The sequence below is a fragment of the Lampris incognitus genome, chromosome 20, assembly GCF_029633865.1.
Source record: "Lampris incognitus isolate fLamInc1 chromosome 20, fLamInc1.hap2, whole genome shotgun sequence".
In the NCBI taxonomy this organism is placed as follows: Eukaryota; Metazoa; Chordata; class Actinopteri; order Lampriformes; family Lampridae; genus Lampris; species Lampris incognitus.
Genome location: NC_079230.1, coordinates 2,178,109 through 2,200,549, shown reverse-complemented (window position 1 = coordinate 2,200,549; position 22,441 = coordinate 2,178,109). Strand labels below are relative to the sequence as shown.

The following is a 22,441-nucleotide window of genomic DNA, read 5'->3' as shown; positions in this document are numbered from 1 at the left end:
CCCACAAGTTGGATTGGTTGGATGGGCACTTCTTGCGTACCATACTGTCAAGCTGCTCCCACAACAGCTCAATGGGGTTCAGATCTGGTGACTGCGCTGGCCACTCCATTACCGATAGAATACCAGCTGCCTGCTTCTGCTCTAAATAGTTCTTGCACAATTTGGAGGTGTGTTTAGGGTCATTGTCCTGTTGTAGGATGAAATTGGCTCCAATCAAGCGCTGTCCACTGGGTATGGCATGGCGTTGCAAAATGGAGTGATAGCCTTCCTTATTCAGAATCCCTTTTACCCTGTACAAATCTCCCACCTTACCAGCACCAAAGCAACCCCAGACCATCACATTACCTCCACCATGCTTAACAGATGGCGTCAGGCATTCTTCCAGCATCTTTTCATTTGTTCTGCGTCTCACAAACGTTCTTCTTTGTGATCCAAACACCTCAAACTTGGATTCATCCGTCCACAACACTTTTTTCCAGTCTTCCTCTGTCCAATGTCTGTGTTCTTTTGCCCATCTTAATCTTTTTCTTTTATTGGTCAGTCTCAGATATGGCTTTTTCTTTGCCACTCTGCCCTGAAGCCCAGAATCCCGCAGCCGCCTCTTCACTGTAGATGTTGACACTGGTGTTTTGCGGGTACTATTTAATGAAGATGCCAGTTGGGGACCTGTGAGGCGTCTGTTTCTCAAACTAGAGACTCTAATGTACTTATCTTCTTGCTCAGTTGTGCAACGCGGCCTCCCACTTCTTTTTCTACTCTGGTTAGAGCCTGTTTGTGCTGTCCTCTGAAGGGAGTAGTACACACCGGTGTAGGAAATCTTCAATTTCTTAGCAATTTCTCGCATGGAATAGCCTTCATTTCTAAGAACAAGAATAGACTGTCGAGTTTCAGATGAAAGTTCTCTTTTTCTGGCCATTTTGAGCGTTTAATTGACCCCACAAATGTGATGCTCCAGAAACTCAATCTGCTCAAAGGAAGGTCAGTTTTGTAGCTTCTGTAATGAGCTAAACTGTTTTCGGATGTGTGAACATGATTGCACAAGGGTTTTCTAATCATCAATTAGCCTTCTGAGCCAATGAGCAAACACATTGTACCATTAGAACACTGGAGTGATAGTTGCTTGAAATGGGCCTCTATACACCTATGTAGATATTGCACCAAAAACCAGACATTTGCAGCTAGAATAGTCATTTACCACATTAGCAATGTATAGAGTGTATTTCTTTAAAGTTAAGACTAGTTTAAAGTTATCTTCATTGAACAGTACAGTGCTTTTCCTTCAAAAATATGGACATTTCAATGTGATCCCAAACTTTTGAACGGTAGTGTATATATATATATATATATATATATAATCATGATATATAGTCCTGATATTCAATTTAATTCAATTTATTGTCATTAAAAACAATGTGCAGGCACATGTTAAAAATTAAATGAGGGCTGTGGCTTCACCAAACAGTGCAAGACAGACACAGACAAACACAACAGACAGTATAAGATATACACACATGAAGACCAAAAGCTAAAAACAAGTTAAAAAAGAGCTGGAGTACAAAATATTTAAAAATATCTACAGACATTTAGTGGGTGGCCAGCTTCAGGTGGGCAACAGCTTGGGGAAAGAAGCTGGTTTTGAGCCTGGTAGTGCGGGCTCTGAGGCTCCTGTAGCACCTCCCAGAGCACAGGGGGGAGAACAGTCCATGGTTGGGGTGGGTGGGATCTCTGCTGATGCTCAGACCCCTTCGAAGGCAGCGTTTGTGATAAATGTCTTTTATGGCTGGGAGCTGGGTACCGGTGATATGCTGGGCCGCCTTGACGACCCGCTGCAGAGCTTTCTGGTCTACTGAGGTGCAGTTGCCGTACCACACTGAGATGCAGATGGTCAGGATGCTCTCTATATATAGTCATGATATAAAGTCCTGATATATAGTCATATATCTACTACTACTACTATTACTACTACTACTACTACTACTACTACTACTACTTTTGGCTGCTCCCGTTAGGGGGCGCCACAGAGGATCATCCGTTTCCATCTCTTCCTGTCCTCTGCATCTGCCTCTGTCACACCAGCCACCTGCATGTCCTCCCTCACCACATCCATAAACCTCCTCTTTGGCCTTCCTCTTCTCCTCTTCCCTGGCAGCTCCATATTCAGCATCCTTCTCCCAGTATACCCAGCATCTCTCCTCCACACATGTCCACACCATCTCCATCTTGTCTCTCTTGCTTTGTCTCCAAACCGTCCAACCTGAGCCGTCCCTCTAATATACTCGTTCCTAATCCTGTCCTTCTTCATCACTCCCAATGAAAATCTTATCATCTTCATCTCTGCCACCTCCAGCTCCACCTCCTGTCTTCTCATCAGTGCCACTGTCTCCAAACCATACAACATAGCTGGTCTCACTACCATCTTGTAAACCTTCCCTTTAACTCTTGCTGGTACCCTTCTGTCACACATCACTCCTGACACTCTTCTCCACCCACTCCACCCTGCCTGCACTCTCTTCTTCACCTCTCTACTGCACTCCCCGTTACTTTGTACAGTTGACCCCAAGTATTTAAACTCATATGCCTTCATCACCCCTACTCCTTGCATCCTCACCATTCCACTGTCCTCCCTCTCATTCATGCATAGGTATTCCATCTTGCTTCTACTGACTTTCATTCCTCTTCTCTCCAGTGCATACCTCCACCTCTCCAGGCTCTCCTCCACCTGCACCGTACTCTCACTACACATCACAATGTCATCCGCGAACATTATAGTCCAGAGACTCCTGCCTGATCTCGTCCGTCAACCTGTCCATCACCACTGCAACCAAGAAAGGGCTCAGAGCCGATCCTTGATGTAATCCCACCTCCACCTTGAACCCATCTGTCATTCCAACCACACACCTCACCACTGTCACACCTCCCTCATACATATCCTGCACCACTCCTACATACTTCTCTACAACTCCCGACTTCCTCATACAATACCACACCTCCTCTCTCAGCACCCTGTCATAAGCTTTCTCTAAATCTACAAAGACACAATGTAACTCCTTCTGACCTCCTCTATACTTCTCAATCAACATTCTCAAAGCAAACATCACATCTGTGGTGCTCTTTCATGGCATGAAACCATACTGCTGCTGCTGATCATCACCTCTCCTCCTCTTAACCTAGCTTCTATTACTCTTTCCCATATCTTCATGCTGTGGCTGATCAATTTTATACCTCTGTAGTTGCTACAGTTCTGCACATCGCCCTTGTTCTTGAGTCATGATATACAATCATGATATATAGTCCTGATATAGAGTCATGATATAGAGTCATGATACAGAGTCATGATATATAGTCCTGATATAGAGTCATGATATAGAGTCATGATACAGAGTCATGATATACAATCATGATATATAGTCCTGATATAGAGTCATGATAGAGAGTCATGATACAGAGTCATGATATATTGAGTCATGATATAAAGTCCTGATCTAGAGTCATCATATATAGCTATGATATATAGTCATGATATAGTCATCATATATAGCGCTGATATAGTCCTGATATATAGTCCTGATATAGAGTCACGATATAGAGTCATGATATAGAGTCATGATACAGAGTCATGATATATTGAGTCATGATATAAAGTCCTGATATAGAGTCATCATATATAGCCATGATATATAGTCAGGATATAGTCATCATATATAGTCCTGACATGTAGTCCGGATATAGTCATCATATATAGCGCTGATATAGTCCTGATATATAGTCCTGATATAGAGTCCTGATATAGAGTCACGATAGAGAGTCATGATACAGAGTCATGATATATTGAGTCATCATATAGAGTCCTGATATAGAGTCATCATATATAGCCATGATATATAGTCATGATATAGTCATCATATATAGTCCTGACATATAGTCCTGGTATAGTCATCATATATAGCGCTGATATAGTCCTGATATATAGTCCTGATATAGAGTCACGATAGAGAGTCATGATACAGAGTCATGATATATTGAGTCATCATATAGAGTCCTGATATAGAGTCATCATATATAGAATATTTACTGTTGTCTCTTCAGGTTTCACAGTAGAAGCTCAACACACGTCTGTAGTTATCTGACATGGCACTTCATCCAGATTCAGATGTACTGAATAAAATATTAATAAGTACTATAGGTCAGCTGTCTTTACAGTTTACTTGTGCAATCTGCGGCTGATTGGTTTGTCATCAACTTGTCAATCCAAGGTCCGTTGTGACAAACCCACCCACACAAACCCCGGGTACATAAATTGCTCATCTGGTGATAACCCATACATACGTATTACTGAGCTACTGCAGAGTCAAGGTGTTTTCAAAGAGATTTTTGGACAAATGATATTTAATGAAATGTTTTTGAAAATGTTTATCAAACATGTGACACACACACACACACACACACCCAGATGATCCCATACCTGTAATGCTGTCTTGGTCTGGTTGTGTGGTGACCAGGGGCCGTCTGTACAAAGAGAGAGAGAGAGAGAGAGAATTAAACATTTTAAAACAAGTCTTTATTTAACAAAAAAAAATATCAAAAAACAGACTTGAAATCCTTTAACAATATTAACAATATTTGTCAAATTATAAACAAACACTCAACATGCATCTTTTAACAATCCCAAAAATAATCATTGAACAACAACTCAAATAATAAAAAACAGGTAAGGCACCTTTTATCCGAGCTGTGCGGCAGAAACCAGCTCCTCCTCTATGGTGGAACACAGCACCTTTATAACACCACATGGTGTGAATGTGTCCACATCCTTCACTGCTCTGTAATAATTAAAATCTACCTTATCCTGGTCTGGACCATCCTGCTAAACAACAGTTATCCTGGTCTGGACCATCTTGCTAAACAACAGTCATTCTGGTCTGGACCATCCTGCTAAACAACAGTTATCCTGGTCTGGACCATCCTGCTAAACAACAGTTATCCTGGTCTGGACCATCCTGCTAAACAACAGTTATCCTGGTCTGGACCATCCTGCTAAACAACAGTTATCCTGGTCTGGACCATCATGCTAAACAACAGTTATCCTGGCCTGGACCATCCTGCTAAACAACAGTTATCCTGGCCTGGACCATCATGCTAAACAACAGTTATCCTGGTCTGGACCATCTTGCTAAACAACAGTTATCCTGGTCTGGACCATCCTGCTAAACAACAGTTATCCTGGTCTGGACCATCCTGCTAAACAACAGTTATCCTGGTCTGGACCATCCTGCTAAACAACAGTTATCCTGGTCTGGACCATCCTGCTAAACAACAGTTATCCTGGTCTGGACCATCCTGCTAAACAACAGTTATCCTGGTCTGGACCATCCTGCTAAACAACAGTTATCCTGGTCTGGACCATCCTGCTAAACAACAGTTATCCTGGTCTGGACCATCCTGCTAAACAACAGTTATCCTGGTCTGGACCGTCCTGCTAAACAACAGTTATCCTGGTCTGGACCGTCCTGCTAAACAACAGTTATCCTGGTCTGGACCATCCTGCTAAACAACAGTTATCCTGGTCTGGACCATCATGCTAAACAACAGTTATCCTGGTCTGGACCATCATGCTAAACAACAGTCATCCTGGTCTGGACCATCCTGCTAAACAACAGTCATCCTGGTCTGGACCATCCTGCTAAACAACAGTTATCCTGGTCTGGACCATCATGCTAAACAACAGTTATCCTGGTCTGGACCATCCTGCTAAACAACAGTTATCCTGGTCTGGACCATCCTGCTAAACAACAGTTATCCTGGTCTGGACCATCCTGCTAAACAACAGTTATCCTGGTCTGGACCATCCTGCTAAACAACAGTTATCCTGGTCTGGACCATCCTGCTAAACAACAGTTCAGCATCACTTCTACACATGCTTCAATTCTTTCTTTCCAGCTCACATAAACAGTAATTTTTGTCTGCCCTGCAATGTTCAAAAGTTGGAATCTATATTTTACACGTTGGCTGTATTTGAAACCAAAAATAAAATTCTGTTTGTAAAAACTTTCCCCAGATGATGTAAATAAATGTTCTAACAGCAGAAACAGGGGTGTAAGCCTCACACATCCTAAAAAACCATGAAAAAGTGTTTCTCTCTGGGCACAATAGGGGCAGTTGTCATTCACATTAGGGTTTAACACAGTAATAAAAGCATTGACTGCCACTATGCCATGCAAGACCCTCCACTGCAGACCACCAGCTTTTTTAATTAACGGTGGTTTGTATAAACCCCTCCAGACTGGCTTCACATACTCTCCCAAGCCCAGCTGGGCTCTCCAGGGTGTATCAGTCCCACCACTCAGTTTCTCTTTGTTCAGGATTTTTACCAGGATCCTACACATGGTCACACCTTTAAGTACATTCAGACTCACATTAAGAACATTCCCCAAATCTAAAAGCGGCCCTGTGCAATTTTTCAGATCGGGAACAATTTTTAAACCAGGAAATGGATCTTCAAAATTGGGATGAATAAAGCCACTGCAGTATGATGTTAAAAGTTCCCATGCTGACCGTTCCACTTAAATAGCACCCGATTAATGAGGCGTGTAGATTTCACTCCCAGGTGAGATGCTAGTGCAGCAGCATTGTCAAGATTGGGCCCAGCCAGCTCCACCCCCTGACCCAACATGACGACCTTTGCCTGGCAGAACAGCCTTGACACAGTGGGTCTGATGTCGCAGGATGTGTCCATACGCCCACCTTCCACCACTGGTTCTTTTAGAAGCCAGCTCAGGGAGTCAGAACAGCCCACTCTCTCCTTAACATATTCCACACTCATGAGCCCACGATAAAAACTAGGTAATCTGTCGGGGTTTGAGTTGTTAAGATCCATTAAAGACAAAGGCAAGTTTATTCCGAGTCCACAACAACGTTGAAGTGCACAGGCTGCTGGTCTCCACATGAAGTCTCTAGGCCCAATGAGAAATCTCTGAATGAACTGGAGGCAGAAGGCTGCACCACTGCTGACCAGATGGATCAGTCCTTGACCCCCTTCATCTTTAGGAAGATACAGCACACTCTGAGGAATCCAGTGCAAGTTGTCCCAGAAAAAGTTCACCAGCACAGCCTGAATCTTGGCCAGGAGGTTGGTTGGAGGATCAACGCATGTTAATCGATGTCATAGAGTTGATGACACCAGGTTGTTGTTTACTAACATGCGACCCCTATATGACATTTTTGGTTGCATCCAAAGAGGAGGTTTATGGAGACCAAAGAGGAGGTTTATGGATGTGGTGAGGGAGGACATGCAGGTGGCTGGTGTGACAGAGGAAGATGCAGAAGACAGGAAGAGATGGAAACGGATTATCTGCTGTGGCGCCCCCTAACGGGAGCAGCTGAAAGTAGTAGTAGTAGACTACTTTATTAATCCCCGTGGGGCAATTCTTTCGCTGCATTTAACCCATCCTAGTTGTGTAGGTAGGAGCAGTGGGAAGCCGCCGTGCAGGCCCCGGGGACCAACTCCAGTTCTTTTTTCCATTGCCTTGGTCAGGGACAGAGACAGGAGTATTAACCCTAACATGCATGTCTTTTTGATGGTGGGGGAAACTGGCGCACCCAGAGAAAACCCACCGCAGACATGGGGAGAACATGCAAACTCCAAACAGAAAGGACCTGGGATGACCCTCAAAGTTGGACCACCACGAGGTTCAAACCCAGGATTTTCTTGCTATGAGGCGACAGCGCTAACCACTGGGCTACCGTACCGCCCAAGTTCTTGCACTCTAGACTAAAGAAAAAGTGAGGAGCCTCCATATGTGTGATGTTCAGAAAGTATGAGCGGACAAGTGCCCCCCGTGCTGTAATACCCAGCAGGCTAGCCAAAGAAGACTTTTTGGATTTGAGAGCCTCTATATGGCCTCTGTCTCCTGTGGAATCTGCTAAATTCTGCAGTTCCACCATTTCATTCTCTAGAGCCCTCATAGATCTGGCTATGTCTCTGGTGACATTGTAAGTGTATTGCTGGCCAAGCTGCTTTATCTGGCACTTGCCAATATCTCACTATTGCTGTAAAGAACTAAAATCAGACCTTCGGTTTCTGTATTGGCCCCAGAAAAACTTAAAAGCATCTCTAAAGTTGTTATCATTTAGAAGGCCTGTGTTAAAATGCCAGAAAACACTATTTGTTCTAACACTCCTTATAAAAACTGAACACTGTACAAGAGAGTGGTCAGAGAAACAAAAAGGAAGTATGTTACATTGTTTAAACACATTAAAATTATGTTTAAAACAATAAAACCGATCAAGCTGTGCCATGGATAGAACATTATCTTTTGAATGTGTTCATGTACATTGCCTCCAGTTTCCATAAAAAGCTCTCCAAACATCTTTTAGTTCACATGAATTAATCAAACGTGTGAGCCGGCTAAGAGATGCAGGATGTGGTTCCTGGTGATTTCTGTACAACTTGCAATTTTCTGTACAGTTAAAATCCCCTCCCAGAAATAAATACTCCTCACTGTCACATTTACTGATAACATCAAGTAACACATCCAAAAAATCTATTCTTTCAGGGCCAAGGGACCATAAATATTTATAAAAACTAGTTTTATGTTTTCATAATGCACTCTTACTTTCAGTAGCTGGCTTTTGACTACTTCCTCTACCTCAAGGGAGCATGGCAAAAAATATTTTGAAAAAAAGAATCCCGACCCCACCACTAATATTTGATTTATGACTGAGAATCAGTTTTCCAGTCCAATCCCTCTTCCAATCAGTGTCATTATCTGCTGTGCTATGTGTTTCTTGCATAAGCAAAACATCTATTTTCTTAAACTCAGCCAGTTTAAACACAGCAGCTTGTTTCATGTCATCTCTTGCTCCATTCAGATTTAAAGTGCCTAATTTTATATTACACACGAGGAGAATAGAGCTGAGCTGTGCCAAAAACAAGCTTACACTGACCAAAAAGATAACAATACCCAAACTTGTCTTAATCATCATCAAGGAGTTGCGATTTTTACTTTCTGTACAAGTTTTTTTTCAGTCTATAGATTTCCTGGTCAGTAAATGTGTTTACCTCCAAATCTCCTGTGTTTTTCATAAAGCATTTAACTGAGTCAACAAAAAGCTGCAAGTCTGGAAAGTAGTTTTCCACCTTGACCGCCCTCAAACCCTTGGTGTCCTGTAAAAACTTCCTGATTTTCAGGAAAGCACAGCTCCCTTCTGTGTCCACCTGTGTACGAGGAGTGGAAACTAACTCACAGCCACTTTCTTCAGCGTCCTCCTCAGATGAAGAGGAGGATGGCTTCTAACCTTTTGAAACCATCTTTGTTTTTATATTTTCCTGTCTACCCTCTGTGGGCCTCCTTTTAATAGACTTTTTTGATTTTATTTCATCATCCAACAGCACCTCTTCCTCTTCCTCAAGTACAGACTCTGCCACTCTATCAGCAGTCTGCTGTATTTGCTTCTAACCACAATTCATATCTCGCCCAGCCAATTTGCTATGATCCCTGTTCTCCCTGTTCTCATTTTCTTTTTTATTCTGTTCATCCTCCCCTACCTGCTCATCCTGGCCATCAGCTTCCACCTGCTCAAGTTCTGTCACCTTCTCATCGTGGTCACCTACTTTAACCTGCTCAACCCCCCACCTCCCTCTCCTGCCTGCTCAGTCTGTCCGGTTTCCTTGTGTTCTCCAGCCTCGGTCTCTTTCTGTGTCACCACCTGGTCTGTTTCTCCTGCCCCTCGCTCCCCGGCCTCCTGTCTGTCCTGTGCCCACTCAGCAGCTCCGTCTCCAGCCGGAGATGCGTCGCTCATGGCAGCATCAGGAGACGATGGCGGCCCTTGAGGATCAGACCTACCCTCACCCCTGTCAGGACAAGACCTTATTAAATGCCCCTCAGACCCACAGCCAAAACATTTCCTCATACCGGATGTAACAAACACAATCTAGTCAAACTCGTCGATCCTGAACTTCAGCTTCAGATCCAAACCCTCCGCATTATCTCTCAGAATCATGCAGCCTTGTCTCTTATGGGACACAACGTGTCTCAAGTGAGGAGACTGGCAACTGGAAGAGACCATCTTTATCGGGGACCGTATCTTGTAAGCTCCTCCTCTAAAGCGGTATGTCTCATGAACGGGGGAGCATCAGAAATGGTGAGTCTCGTGGCAGGATGAACCAGCGGCAGAACGGGAGTCCACGTGTCCTTCATCACCACCCTGCTGTCCACCAGCTGGTTGGCTTTATCACCACTATCGATAACCATGACCACAGCACTGTTCATCCTGGATGCTGATTTGATGCTTCCATATCCCACATGTTCACCTACTGCGAGGCGGCCACTTTTTTTTTTATTCATTTCTGATTTCTCCCAATTTAGGAGCCAATCGATCCCTATTTTAGTTCCAACACCCACCCTCGTACTGCAGGCATTCGCCAACTGCATCTCTCCAGCCGGCAGTCTGGAAGGAGACGCCTTCCCACTTCCGTGACAAGGTGAATCCAGGCCGAACCACTGCCCCCCCCCACACACACACACACACAGAGACACATTCATGTGATGAACACAAGCCGACTCCGCCCCCCCTCCCGAAGACGGCGCTGCCAATTATTGCTGCTTCATGGAGTCCGGCCATAGTTGGATCTGATCCCCAGTGGGAAACTGCATCAACACAAAGCCGATGCTTAGACCGCTACACCACCGCGGACTCCACCGGAGCCACTTTAATCACATGCCGGCGTGTCAACTTTTCAGACGCCATCCCTCCACCTCCCACAGCGGCCATATTGCCCCGCTGGCACAGTAGCACCGATACCGAAGTTAGACCTGCCACCGAAAGCCTAACTAAAGACAACAAAACAACACAAAACACATGAAAATGAAAAGACAGATAGAAAAACTCAAGTTTTAGAAACTCATTCACTCCGAAGCAACACGCTGCTGCCCCGACCACTCACTTCTGCTCAGAGAGAGGGGGGGGGGGGGAGGGGGGAGAGAGAGACTATGTTAACGGACCAGTCTTACTTACTGGGAGACCAGTCCATTACATGGTCAGCACCCTGTTTGAGTCCACACACCACTGGGTTGACTCACCTCTTTTTCTCTCTTCTTGTTTGTAAATCTGACCATTTCCTCTTTGAGGGCGTCCTGCTGAACCAGTAACACAACACACACACACACAACACACACACACACACACACACACACACACACACAACACTTCACTGTGACAATTTCAGACAAAATTGCAGTTCAGCGAGAAACCTATTCAGATAGATGATGCTGCGTCACTTATTAATTATCACTGTGTGTGTGTGTGTGTGTGTGTGTGGCACCTTGCTCTGCTATCCAGGGGGCAGGGCCTCGGCTGACTGACAGATGATGTCACAGAGAAGGGAGAAGAGGGGGGAGGAGCGCGAGGCGATCGGGGAGAAGAGGACTGACAGGAGGGGGGGGAGGAGAGGAGAGAGGAGGAGGAGCAGGGGGAGAAGGACGATGCTCTGTTTGTCCACACCACACACTGGTCCTCCTGACAGACACACAAACTGTTACTCACTGTTGAGTGTGTGTGTGTGTGTGTGTGTTTGTGTGTGAGTCAGAGAGGGTCACCTGTCCTCTTATGCAGTATGTGACCATGGTAACAGTTGCCTGGATACAGAAGGTACGTCGTTCTCGGTAACACAGTCGACTTAACTCTCTCTGAAGCTCTGCCCCCCTCAGGAACCCGGGGTGCCCTGCACACACACACACACACACACACACACACACACACACACACACACACACACAGTCTTTCGTCTGCTTCTTAGTTCAGCTCAGCAGTTACTAATAACAGTAATAACTCGGGGTTGGATGATTCACAAATCTTATGGTTGGATACGTCTCACGATCAGATTCAATATGATACTGTGAGGGCGGCACGGTGGCACGGTCACCTCACAGCAAGCAGGTCCTGGGTTCGAGTCCCGGGGTAGTCCAACCTTGGGGGTCGTCCCGGGTCATCCTCTGTGTGGAGTCTGTATGTTCTCCCTGTGTCTGTGTGGGGCTCCGGTTTCCTCCCACAGTCCAAAGACGTGTAGGTCAGGTGACTCGGCCGGACTAAATTGTCTCTAGGTGTGTGTGTGTGTGTGTGTGTGTGTGTGTGTGTGTGTGTGTGTGTGTGTGTGTGTGTGTGTGTGTGTGTGTGTGTGTGTGTGTGTGTGTGCTTCAGCATTCCTCCAACCCCAGCTTGGATAAGTGGCTTGGATAATGGATGGCTGGCCGATACAGTGGACACCTTGGTAAGCAGGAAACAAAACACCGCTGCAGTTCTCTATTTTTCATTTAGTTATTTACCCCCCCCCCTTCGCCCCAATTGTACTTGGCCAATTCCCCCACTCTCCTGAGCCGTCCTGGTCTCTGGTCCACCCCCTCTGCTGATCCGGGGAGGGCTGCAGACTACCACATGCCTCCTCCCATACATGTGGAGTCACCAGCCGCTTCTTTTCACCTGACAGTGAGGAGTTTCACCAGGGAGACGTAGCACGTGGGAGGATCACGCTATTCCCCTCAGTTCACCTCCCCCTCCCATGCCCCGACTGACCAGAGGAGGCGCTAGTGCAGCGACCAGGACACATACCCACATCCAGCTTCCCACCCGCAGACACAGCCACTTGCGTCTGTAGGGATGCCCAACCAAGCCAGAGATAACATGGGGATCGAACCGGCGATCCCCATGTTGGTCGGCAGCCGAATAGACCCCTACCGTACCTGGATGCCATTTATGTTAAGAATCAGGCCCAAGATTTTGGCATTATCAAGGCACGTATTCAAACGTAATGCAAGTGCAAAAGTTCTAACAACATTTTGTGCCATCTTGTCTTGTTGTGCAACACAGTTGCTTTACTTTAAATCTTTAAACACTACTAGACCACCAGGCCGTCATGTTGACCCTTTTGGATTTTCAAAGTTTAATAACAACATACAGACCTGCTGCTCCCTGAATGCTCCTAAAATTGCACATATTCATCCATCCATCCATCCATCCATTATCCAAACCGCTCATCCTGCTCTCAGGGTGGCGGGGACGCTGGAGCCTATCCCAGCAGCCACTGGGTGGCAGGCGGGGAGACACCCTGGACAGGCCGCCAGGCCATCACAGGGCTGAATAGTGTGCGAGAGTGTAGCTGAGAACTGTGGCCTACACACCCTCTCTTAAGGCAGCGTGGGCCATAATTCATAATACATGACCTTTCACCAGGCCGTGTAGGCCATGATTCTCATGATTCTCTGCTCCACTTGCACACACTATCAAACCTTCTCACACACACATGCACATTGTGTTTGTTTGTGTGAACATGTATGTAGTATGTGTATTTGGGTGTGGCCTGTGTGTGTGTCTCGGTGTATGAATGTGTGTGTGTGTGTCACTGTGTTGTGTGTGCATAAGGCTTGTGTATGTGTGTGTGTGTGTGTGCGTGTGTGTGTGTATGTTTGTCTGTGTGGGGGTGTAAATGTGTACGTGACATTGTTGTGTAGGAAGTGGGGTTGTTGTGAAGCGTCTAAATTGTTGACATAGTGTTGTGTGTCTGTCACGTTTCACTCTCAACCTTCACCGCTGGCTAGCAGAAATGTGAACAGCAGAGCCGAGCATGTAAGTCTCTCCCTGCCAGTACGTAGCCTGTCCAACCGTCTCCCCCTGCCAGTACGTAGCCTGTCGAACCGTCTCTCCCTGCCAGTACGTAGCCTCTCCAACCGTCTCCCCCTGCCAGTACGTAGCCTCTCCAACCGTCTCCCCCGGCCAGTACGTAGCCTGTCCAACCATCTCCCCCTGCCAGTACGTAGCCTCTCCAACCGTCTCTCCCTGCCAGTACGTAGCCTCTCCAACCATCTCCCCCTGCCAGTACGTAGCCTCTCCAACCGTCTCCCCCTGCCAGTACGTAGCCTGTCCAACCGTCTCCCCCTGCCAGTACGTAGCCTGTCCAACCGTCTCTCCCTGCCAGTACGTAGCCTCTCCAACCGTCTCCCCCTGCCAGTACGTAGCCTCTCCAACCGTCTCCCCCTGCCAGTACGTAGCCTCTCCAACCGTCTCCCCCTGCCAGTACGTAGCCTCTCCAACCGTCTCCCCCTGCCAGTACGTAGCCTCTCCAACAGTCTCTCCCTGCCAGTACGTAGCCTCTCCAACAGTCTCTCCCTGCCAGTACGTAGCCTCTCCAACAGTCTCCCCCTGCCAGTACGTAGCCTCTCCAACCGTCTCCCCCTGCCAGTACGTAGCCTGTCCAACCATCTCCCCCTGCCAGTACGTAGCCTCTCCAACCGTCTCCCCCTGCCAGTACGTAGCCTCTCCAACCGTCTCCCCCTGCCAGTACGTAGCCTCTCCAACCGTCTTTCCCTGCCAGTACGTAGCCTCTCCAACCGTCTCTCCCTGCCAGTACGTAGCCTGTCCAACCGTCTTTCCCTGCCAGTACGTAGCCTGTCCAACCCTCTCTCCCTGCCAGTACGTAGCCTGTCCAACCATCTCTCCTTGCCAGTACGTAGCCTGTCCAACCATCTCTCCCTGCCAGTACGTAGCCTGTCCAACCATCTCCCCCTGCCAGTACGTAGCCTCTCCAACCGTCTCCCCCTGCCAGTACGTAGCCTCTCCAACCGTCTCTCCCTGCCAGTACGTAGCCTCTCCAACCGTCTCTCCCTGCCAGTACGTAGCCTGTCCAACCATCTCTCCCTGCCAGTACGTAGCCTCTCCAACCGTCTCTCCCTGCCAGTACGTAGCCTCTCCAACCGTCTCTCCCTGCCAGTACGTAGCCTCTCCAACCGTCTCCCCCTGCCAGTACGTAGCCTCTCCAACCGTCTCTCCCTACCAGTACGTAGCCTCACCAACCGTCTCTCCCTGCCAGTACGTAGCCTCTCCAACCATCTCCCCCTGCCAGTACGTAGCCTGTCCAACCGTCTTTCCCTGCCAGTACGTAGCCTCTCCAACCGTGTCTCCCTGCCAGTACGTAGCCTGTCCAACCGTCTCCCCCTGCCAGTACGTAGCCTGTCCAACCGTCTCTCCCTGCCAGTACGTAGCCTCTCCAACCGTCTCCCCCTGCCAGTACGTAGCCTGTCCAACCGTCTTTCCCTGCCAGTACGTAGCCTCTCCAACCGTTTCTCCCTGCCAGTACGTAGCCTCTCCAACCATCTCCCCCTGCCAGTACGTAGCCTGTCCAACCGTCTCTCCCTGCCAGTACGTAGCCTCTCCAACCGTCTCCCCCTGCCAGTACGTAGCCTGTCCAACCGTCTTTCCCTGCCAGTACGTAGCCTCTCCGACCGTTTCTCCCTGCCAGTACGTAGCCTCTCCAACAGTCTCCCCCGGCCAGTACGTAGCCTGTCCAACCGTCTTTCCCTGCCAGTACGTAGCCTCTCCAACAGTCTCTCCCTGCCAGTACGTAGCCTCTCCAACCGTCTCCCCCTGCCAGTACGTAGCCTCTCCAACCGTCTCTCCCTACCAGTACGTAGCCTCTCCAACCGTCTCCCCCTGCCAGTACGTAGCCTGTCCAACCGTCTCTCCCTGCCAGTACAGAGTCTCTCCAACCGTCTCTCCCTGCCAGTACACAGCCTCTCCAACTGTCTCCCCCTGCCAGTACGTGGTCTCTCCAACAGTCTCTCCCTGCCAGTACGTAGCCTCTCCAACAGCAAGCCCTATGTAGTGCCTCCTCATGGTGACACACAGTAACTGGGTACACCTTGGACCCTGGCTGAACTACAAGGGACTCGGAGGAGGTCTGGCGCCTAGACGTGCGGTACGCAGGCCCACCAGTGTGTGGATATTCCCTGCCCATGAACCAGCCCCCCAGCTATGGGTTAAATAGTGCCAAGTCGGGTCAACCTTTGCTGCTACCATTAGGACAGTAGATGGCACTATCTGCATCTGTTTCTACTGCCTTCTAGATTTGCCTCTTTAGGCAAAGGCTAGAGGAAGATAACTCCAAATTCAAATCCAAGAAGGCGCTGGCAGCAGGGCGCTCGCCGGTGTTTGCAGCAGAAGAGTCCAATAGGATCATGAGCCCTATTGGACCAATGGCACAAACATCAGATGGCATGCAGAAAAACCATTGTGTTGGTCAATGGATGGCATCACTTGACAAGTAAGATGCCACTGCGGGGCAACCTCTTTATCTACTGAGCCCGTTGCACTACGGTGCAGAGAGACTGTTTGGCAGGGGCACAATACCGACCATCTTAACTACAGTGCAAGGTGTGATGTGAGGAGCGTTGGATGGGAAAGCACTTTCAAAGAGAGCTTGGAACAGACCACCTCAAACAACATTCGTCTGTGACAAATGTGAACGATAGTGGCGCTCTAATGCGGTCTTGTGGCCCACAGGCGTGCTACCGAGCTTAAACTGCATCACAGTCATCGTCATTTTCGATGGACTGCCGAAGGGGGTGTAAACGGGTTGTGTGTGAAGGTTTATGTGTATGTGTTTGTGTGTGTGCCTTTGTTAGTTTGAACATGTGTGTGTGTGTTTGTGTTTCTGATCAAATTCTTCCTCGCAAAATAAATATTGATTCATATTTTGCAAGCAAAATATTGCCTCCATCTTCTCTGACTTGACCCTAAACCATCCCTGGAAACTGGTTAAATTAAATGGTAAAACTGCATGTTTGCATTAAAATGAGGTTTAGTTCAATTGCATAAAAAAAGTGGTAAGATCTCCCTAACACGACCACGGCGGTCAAAATGACCGCGTGTAGTCTGCGTGTCATCGTGCGTGTCATGTCACTATTTATGACGTGTGTTGGTTGCGTCATTTCCTTCACAACGTTCAGTTTTTTGACATTTCACGTTTTATAGGCCTTGTTACGTTTGTTAGATCAGCAACATGTGTTTCCTGTCTTGTTTTCAGGTTTGATTTCCAACATGTCTGGGTACAGGTGCTGTTACAGACACACCATGACTACCACCAAGCCTTGCAGTATGTACAGGCGTTGGACAGCGGCCATTTTAAATTGTTTGAAAAATAGTATTGTAACGATCACGGCTGTGCAGACTCGCTAGCCCGTTGGCTAACGGGTCAGACCCTTTAGTCAACTGGTTAGCACAGTCGCCCTGGGTTCGCGTCCTGGCTGCGGCGGATTCCCGGCTACCTCCTGAATTTGCTACAGTATTAAAGTTGTTAAAATATTAATGCTGGTGTCAGTCGTTTCCTAACAGACATACTAACATATGTAATGCATTAATATCTCAACTGGGTAGTTATCGTGACACAATACAGAGTTTAAACACCGGGGGTCATCCTGACCGCCCATGGTGGTTTAGGTAGGAGCGAAATCCTGGTCGTTCTACTGTTAACAACACACGATCTCGCGAAATGGGGAGCGTCTCAAACTATGGAGACCATATCGAACAATTCAGAATTCGACCCAGTATCGTCCCACCGCTAGTGATAACAGACAGTATCGTCCCACTGCTAGGGATAACAGACAGTATCGTCCCACCGCTAGTGATCACAGACAGTATAGTCCCACCGCTAGTGATCACAGACAGTATAGTCCCACTGCTAGTGATCACAGACAGTATAGTCCCACTGCTAGTGATCACAGACAGTATCGTCCCACTGCTAGTGATAACAGACAGTATCGTCCCACCGCTAGTGATCACAGACAGTATAGTCCCACCGCTAGTGATAACAGACAGTATAGTCCCACTGCTAGTGATCACAGACAGTATCGTCCCACTGCTAGTGATCACAGACAGTATCGTCCCACTGCTAGTGATAACAGACAGTATAGTCCCACTGCTAGTGATAACAGACAGTATAGTCCCACTGCTAGTGATAACAGACAGTATAGTCCCACTGCTAGTGATAACAGACAGTATAGTCCCAATGCTAGTGATAACAGACAGTATAGTCCCACTGCTAGTGATAACAGACAGTATAGTCCCACTGCTAGTGATAACAGATGGTATAGTCCCACTGCTAGTGATAACAGACAGTATAGTCCCACTGCTAGTGATAACAGACAGTATAGTCCCACTGGTAGTGATAACAGACAGTATAGTCCCACTGCTAGTGATAACAGACAGTATCGTCCCACTGCTAGTGATAACAGACGGTATAGTCCCACTGCTAGTGATCACAGATGGTATAGTCCCACTGCTAGTGATAACAGACAGTATAGTCCCACTGCTAGTGATAACAGACAGTATAGTCCCACTGCTAGTGATAACAGACAGTATAGTCCCACTGCTAGTGATAACAGACAGTATAGTCCCACTGCTAGTGATAACAGACAGTATAGTCCCACTGCTAGTGATAACAGACAGTATAGTCCCACTGCTAGTGATAGCAGACAGTATCGTCCCACTGCTAGTGATAACAGACAGTATAGTCCCACTGCTAGTGATAACAGACAGTATAGTCCCACTGCTAGTGATAGCAGACAGTATCGTCCCACTGCTAGTGATAACAGATGGTATAGTCCCACTGCTAGTGATAACAGACAGTATAGTCCCACTGCTAGTGATAGCAGACAGTATCGTCCCACTGCTAGTGATAACAGATGGTATAGTCCCACTGCTAGTGATAACAGATGGTATAGTCCCACTGCTAGTGATCACAGACAGTATAGTCCCACTGCTAGTGATCACAGACAGTATCGTCCCACTGCTAGTGATAACAGACAGTATAGTCCCACTGCTAGTGATCACAGACAGTATAGTCCCACTGCTAGTGATCACAGATGGTATAGTCCCACTGCTAGTGATCACAGACAGTATAGTCCCACTGCTAGTGATCACAGACGGTATAGTCCCACTGCTAGTGATCACAGACAGTATAGTCCCACTGCTAGTGATCACAGACAGTATAGTCCCACTGCTAGTGATAACAGACAGTATAGTCCCACTGCTAGTGATAACAGACAGTATAGTCCCACTGCTAGTGATAACAGACAGTATAGTCCCACTGCTAGTGATAACAGACAGTATAGTCCCACTGCTAGTGATAACAGACAGTATAGTCCCACTGCTAGTGATAGCAGACAGTATCGTCCCACTGCTAGTGATAACAGACAGTATAGTCCCACTGCTAGTGATAACAGACAGTATAGTCCCACTGCTAGTGATAGCAGACAGTATCGTCCCACTGCTAGTGATAACAGATGGTATAGTCCCACTGCTAGTGATAACAGACAGTATAGTCCCACTGCTAGTGATAGCAGACAGTATCGTCCCACTGCTAGTGATAACAGATGGTATAGTCCCACTGCTAGTGATAACAGATGGTATAGTCCCACTGCTAGTGATCACAGACAGTATAGTCCCACTGCTAGTGATCACAGACAGTATCGTCCCACTGCTAGTGATAACAGACAGTATAGTCCCACTGCTAGTGATCACAGACAGTATAGTCCCACTGCTAGTGATCACAGATGGTATAGTCCCACTGCTAGTGATCACAGACAGTATAGTCCCACTGCTAGTGATCACAGACGGTATAGTCCCACTGCTAGTGATCACAGACAGTATAGTCCCACTGCTAGTGATAACAGACAGTATAGTCCCACTGCTAGTGATCACAGACGGTATAGTCCCACTGCTAGTGATAACAGACAGTATAGTCCCACTGCTAGTGATCACAGACGGTATAGTCCCAATGCTAGTGATCACAGATGGTATAGTCCCAATGCTAGTGATCACAGATGGTATAGTCCCACTGCTAGTGATCACAGACAGTATAGTCCCACTGCTAGTGATAACAGACGGTATTGTCCCACTGCTAATGATCACAGACAGTATAGTCCCACTGCTAGTGATAACAGACAGTATTGTCCCACTGCTAGTGATAACAGACAGTATTGTCCCACTGCTAGTGATAACAGACAGTATTGTTCCACTGCTAGTGATAACAGACAGTATTGTCCCACTGCTAGTGATAACAGACAGTATTGTCCCACTGCTAGTGATAACAGACAGTATTGTTCCACTGCTAGTGATAACAGACAGTATTGTTCCACTGCTAGTGATAACAGACAGTATTGTCCCACTGCTAGTGATAACAGACAGTATAGTCCCACCGCTAGTGATAACAGACAGTATTGTCCCACTGCTAGTGATCACAGACAGTATAGTCCCACTGCTAGTGATAACAGACAGTATTGTCCCACTGCTAGTGATAACAGACAGTATAGTCCCACCGCTAGTGATAACAGACAGTATTGTCCCACTGCTAGTGATAACAGACAGTATAGTCCCACCGCTAGTGATAACAGACAGTATTGTCCCACTGCTAGTGATAACAGACAGTATTGTCCCACCGCTAGTGATAACAGACAGTATTGTCCCACTGCTAGTGATAACAGACAGTATTGTCCCACTGCTAGTGATAACAGACAGTATTGTCCCACTGCTAGTGATAACAGACAGTATTGTCCCACTGCTAGTGATAACAGACAGTATTGTCCCACTGCTAGTGATAACAGACAGTTTTTGTTGTTGTTGTGATGCCCAGACTTGGGCATCACACTACAGAACAGGAAGGAAGGGGTATGAGTGTGTGTAGTGACTGTGTATGCTACCATGTGACATGGAGCAGTTACATACATTACTTAATACAGCTTTAGAGTGGCCCCAGATTACTTTTTCATTTTGGTCACTGGTGCCCCTTTTCCACTGCATGGTACCAGCTCAGCTCGACTCTACTCTGTTCAACTCTACTCTGTTTAGATTCTACTCTACTCTGTTCGACTCTACTCTACTCTGTTCGACTCTACTCTACTCTGTTCAACTCTACTCTGTTTGTGTCTACTCTACTCTGTTCGACTCTACTCTACTGTGTTCGACTTTACTCTGTTTAGATTCTACTCTACTCTATTCGACTCTACTCTACTGTGTTCGACTTTACTCTGTTTGTGTCTACTCTACTCAGCTCGACTCTACTCTGTTTGTGTCTACTCTACTCTGTTTGAGTCTACTCTACTGTGTTCGACTTTACTCGCTTTACTTTTTGGGATGTTGTTTTCCTATCCCCTCACGGCAAAGCCCCGCTGGTCATTTGTGGGCGTGTTGACTAGCCTTTTGTTTTTTTAAAGTTTTTATTAATATTCAAATAAATATACATATATTTATATTTATCCAGTGATTCAAGGATGATTTTGTTCCTTATTTGTTGAGCACTTTTCCTGCCATTGAGTGTTTCTTTTAACATATCTATATTCATTTATATTTATATTTAATTTATTTAATTTATTGTACACAAATTAAGTGTTGGGGTGGTAAAACACATATTGCAAAGAAAAACATGTTAAAACTTGATTTTGTTCGAATTTTACATGTCCACTGTCGTGAACCCCCCCCCCCCCACACACACACACATGTGACGTCATTTTAAAGGCTCATAGCTGTCCTCTTTAAGGGAAACAGGACTGAATCCAGTGGCATGTATAGTGTGAGAGATATGAGCAAACACACTACGTCCACTACAGTGGACAAAAATGAACTGCTGGTCTCAGGAGAGGATCTCTGGGAGAAAGTTTAGCGGAGTCCAAACCTCCCGGCAAGTACAGGGACTGATTTACAGCACAGACATTAGTCACAGCACACGAATTTTACTGTACTTCCTCTATGAACACAGCTCCTCCTCTTCTTCAACAATACTGTTTAGAGCTGCAGCTTGTGAACACATGCACATGTCTGGTTGCTGCAGTATGAAGGAAAAGGAAACAGACAGACAGACAGACAGTTGGTTACCTTTGCTGTGTTTCATGTATGTTTCCAGGGATATGGGAGGGGGCGGGAAGATGAAGAATCCTCCAACCAGTGCCCTGCTCAGCACCTGTTCGTCATTTTGCCTCTGCAGCCATTGGAGGAAAGTGCGAACTGGGCGGAGCTTCCGGTATGACATTGATGAGTGGCATCCTGGTTGGGAACCAATAACAGGGCAGAGCACAAACGAATTAACCAATCAGTTTTACACTAACTGACGTTTGGTACCTCACACTTAAGGAACTCGCTGACTCACATGGAGGAGGGCCAAGCACTGCCTTGCTCAACGCTACCACCACAAAACCAAATGTGTGTGTGTGTGTGTGTGTGTGTGTGTGTATACCTGTACAGTAGACTTGTGTGTATGCTGTGTTGGACAGGTAGTAACACTCATCTGTCTCTGCTGTGGTTTTGACGACCTTCAGTCTGGTGACAACTACCACTGATACTGGTAGAGACAGACACACAGACACACACATAGACAGACAGGCAAACAGACAGACAGACAGACAGACAGACAGACAGACAGACAGACAGACAGACAGGAAGAACGGCAGACAGACCGAAAGACAGATAGACAGATAGACACACACACACACACACACACACACACACACACACACACACACACACACACACACACAGGCACACAGACAGGAAGACAGACAGAGACACAGACAGACAGACAAGCAGACAGGCAGACAGAGACACAGATAGACAGATGGAAAGAGAC

At 46.8% G+C, this 22,441-nt stretch overlaps 1 protein-coding gene across 1 annotated transcript in view; it reads right to left on the bottom strand.

Annotated features, from left to right (window-relative positions):
* si:ch73-71d17.2 (RPA-related protein RADX) overlaps window positions 1–22,441 on the bottom strand; it is a 60,129-nt gene that overhangs the window by 10,042 nt on the left and 27,646 nt on the right. Inside the window, 6 exon segments of the mRNA XM_056300522.1 lie at window positions 4,463–4,506; window positions 11,079–11,135; window positions 11,321–11,514; window positions 11,595–11,719; window positions 21,694–21,861; window positions 22,052–22,156. Coding sequence (XP_056156497.1) covers window positions 4,463–4,506; window positions 11,079–11,135; window positions 11,321–11,514; window positions 11,595–11,719; window positions 21,694–21,861; window positions 22,052–22,156 — 693 coding nt within the window.